At 48.4% G+C, this 1667-nt stretch overlaps 1 protein-coding gene across 1 annotated transcript in view; it reads left to right on the top strand.

Moving 5' to 3' along the window:
- Window positions 1-1626, top strand: part of MZB1 (marginal zone B and B1 cell specific protein) — a 13546-nt gene extending 11920 nt beyond the window's left edge. Inside the window, exon 4 of the mRNA XM_006015720.2 lies at window positions 711-1626. Within this exon, the coding sequence (XP_006015782.1) occupies window positions 711-891 (181 nt within the window). The 3' untranslated portion in view covers window positions 892-1626. The remainder of the gene's footprint in view (window positions 1-710) is intronic.
- The last annotated feature ends 41 nt before the right edge of the window (window positions 1627-1667 follow it).

Here is a 1667-nt window from a genome sequence, read left to right on the forward strand (position 1 = left end):
CTTTCCCCCTTCCCAGGCTGACTGTTGAATAGAGAGAGAGCAGGGAGGAGCAAGGCCCCTTTTCTGTTGCTCCCAGGTATGGAAGCTGGAGCAGAGTTACCCTGAGCTGAGTGGCTGGGCTTTTTCTGCTCTTATCTCTCCTTTTTTGCCCCGGTGAGAGCAGTGTCTGCTCCTGAACGGAGGTGGAAGATTTCTGCCTGCTCCTGAAGTAACTCCAATTGTCTGCTCTTCCCCAGGAGGTAGCAGAATAGGGCAGGCAGGCAGTCATGGAGCAGGGTTCCCATGGGCAGGGCTGAGATTTGCAAGAGTTAGGAGTTTCTTGTATCATGGCAAAACTGGCTCTAGCCTGGCAAAAAGCCCAACCTATATAGAAAATGTGAGGCTTGGCAACCTGGCTGGAGACACCAGGTTTTAAGGAGAGGTGATCCCAATCTGTGCCTAGGAAACCCCCTCTTTCAGGAACCAGCTCCACCTCAGGAACTGCAGCCAATTGGAGAGTAATCGCTCTTGCTGATTGCAACAGCATCCCACAAGGAAACTGCATCACAGAGCTAACACACCACAGCATTTTTTCACACCCTGCACACAGCTCATGCATAAAGGAAGACGCTTGCAAGACTTTGTGATGGTGCACCAGGCAAGGTTGGGGGTGGGGGTGACTGCTTTTGTAATAACGTGAATGCCTCGCTCCATCTCTCTCACTGCTGCAGGTTATACATGATGTGCCATAGCTACCTCGGTGAGTCAGGAGAAGAGCAGATCTATGAGGAGCACAGACGCAGGCCAGGTGGCTTGGAAGAGTTCCTGTGCTATGGGGCTAAGAAAGCCTGCACAAGATTCACCCACACCAAAGACAGGATCAAAGTAAAGTCTCTGCAAAGTGAGCTGTAGCTCTGCACCCTCTGGACCAAGATCTGGCACAAAATGTAAGCTAGGAGCATTCTGTTCCAGCCTGGCAACTGCTGAAAGGGCCCCTGCCAAGGCAGACAAACCAGCAAATGGGACCAGTGTGCTTTTGGGGACTTTCCCCAAGGAAACAATTGCTTCGTGCTCTCTTAATTAAATGGCAATCCTTAAAAAAACCCCAAAGCCACTACCCCAACAGGGCTCACAGCAACCCTATAGGAACAAACCAGCCTATACATCCAGGAGACCCTATAATAACAATTAATCCCAGTCCAATTTATGAGAAACCCTGAAATAAGCCAGTAGACAAAGTTTATCACCTATGGACACCTATGTAAAACCTATGTATGACTTACGAATCTAGTGATGGTGCGGGGACGGACACGGGACGGGACAGGACAGATCTTTCACTGATATAAATGGTCATAGCTCTGCTGAAGTCAGCTGAAGATGGATTGCATTCATGAAGCTGGGACAAGCTGTATCAGCTGAGGATCAGACACATTGCACCTTGCTTGTACTCGGTGTCTTGAAAGAGTTATAGCCAGCCCGATTTTCAGGGTGCTAAGTACCTACAGCTCCCTGACTTCATCCCCCCATCACATTGTCATCCTGGTTTTCCCTGGTTTTATATCAGGGATCCTGGTTTTCTCTGATATAAAATCACAAATTCTCTGCTAAAAAAAAAATCACAAATTCTCTAATAAAAACCACAAAATCTGTTATTAAAATTAAAAGCTCCCCACAGCCCCCCCCCCCAC

Source organism: Alligator sinensis, unplaced genomic scaffold, assembly GCF_000455745.1.
Source record: "Alligator sinensis unplaced genomic scaffold, ASM45574v1 scaffold156_1, whole genome shotgun sequence".
Classification (NCBI taxonomy): Eukaryota; Metazoa; Chordata; order Crocodylia; family Alligatoridae; genus Alligator; species Alligator sinensis.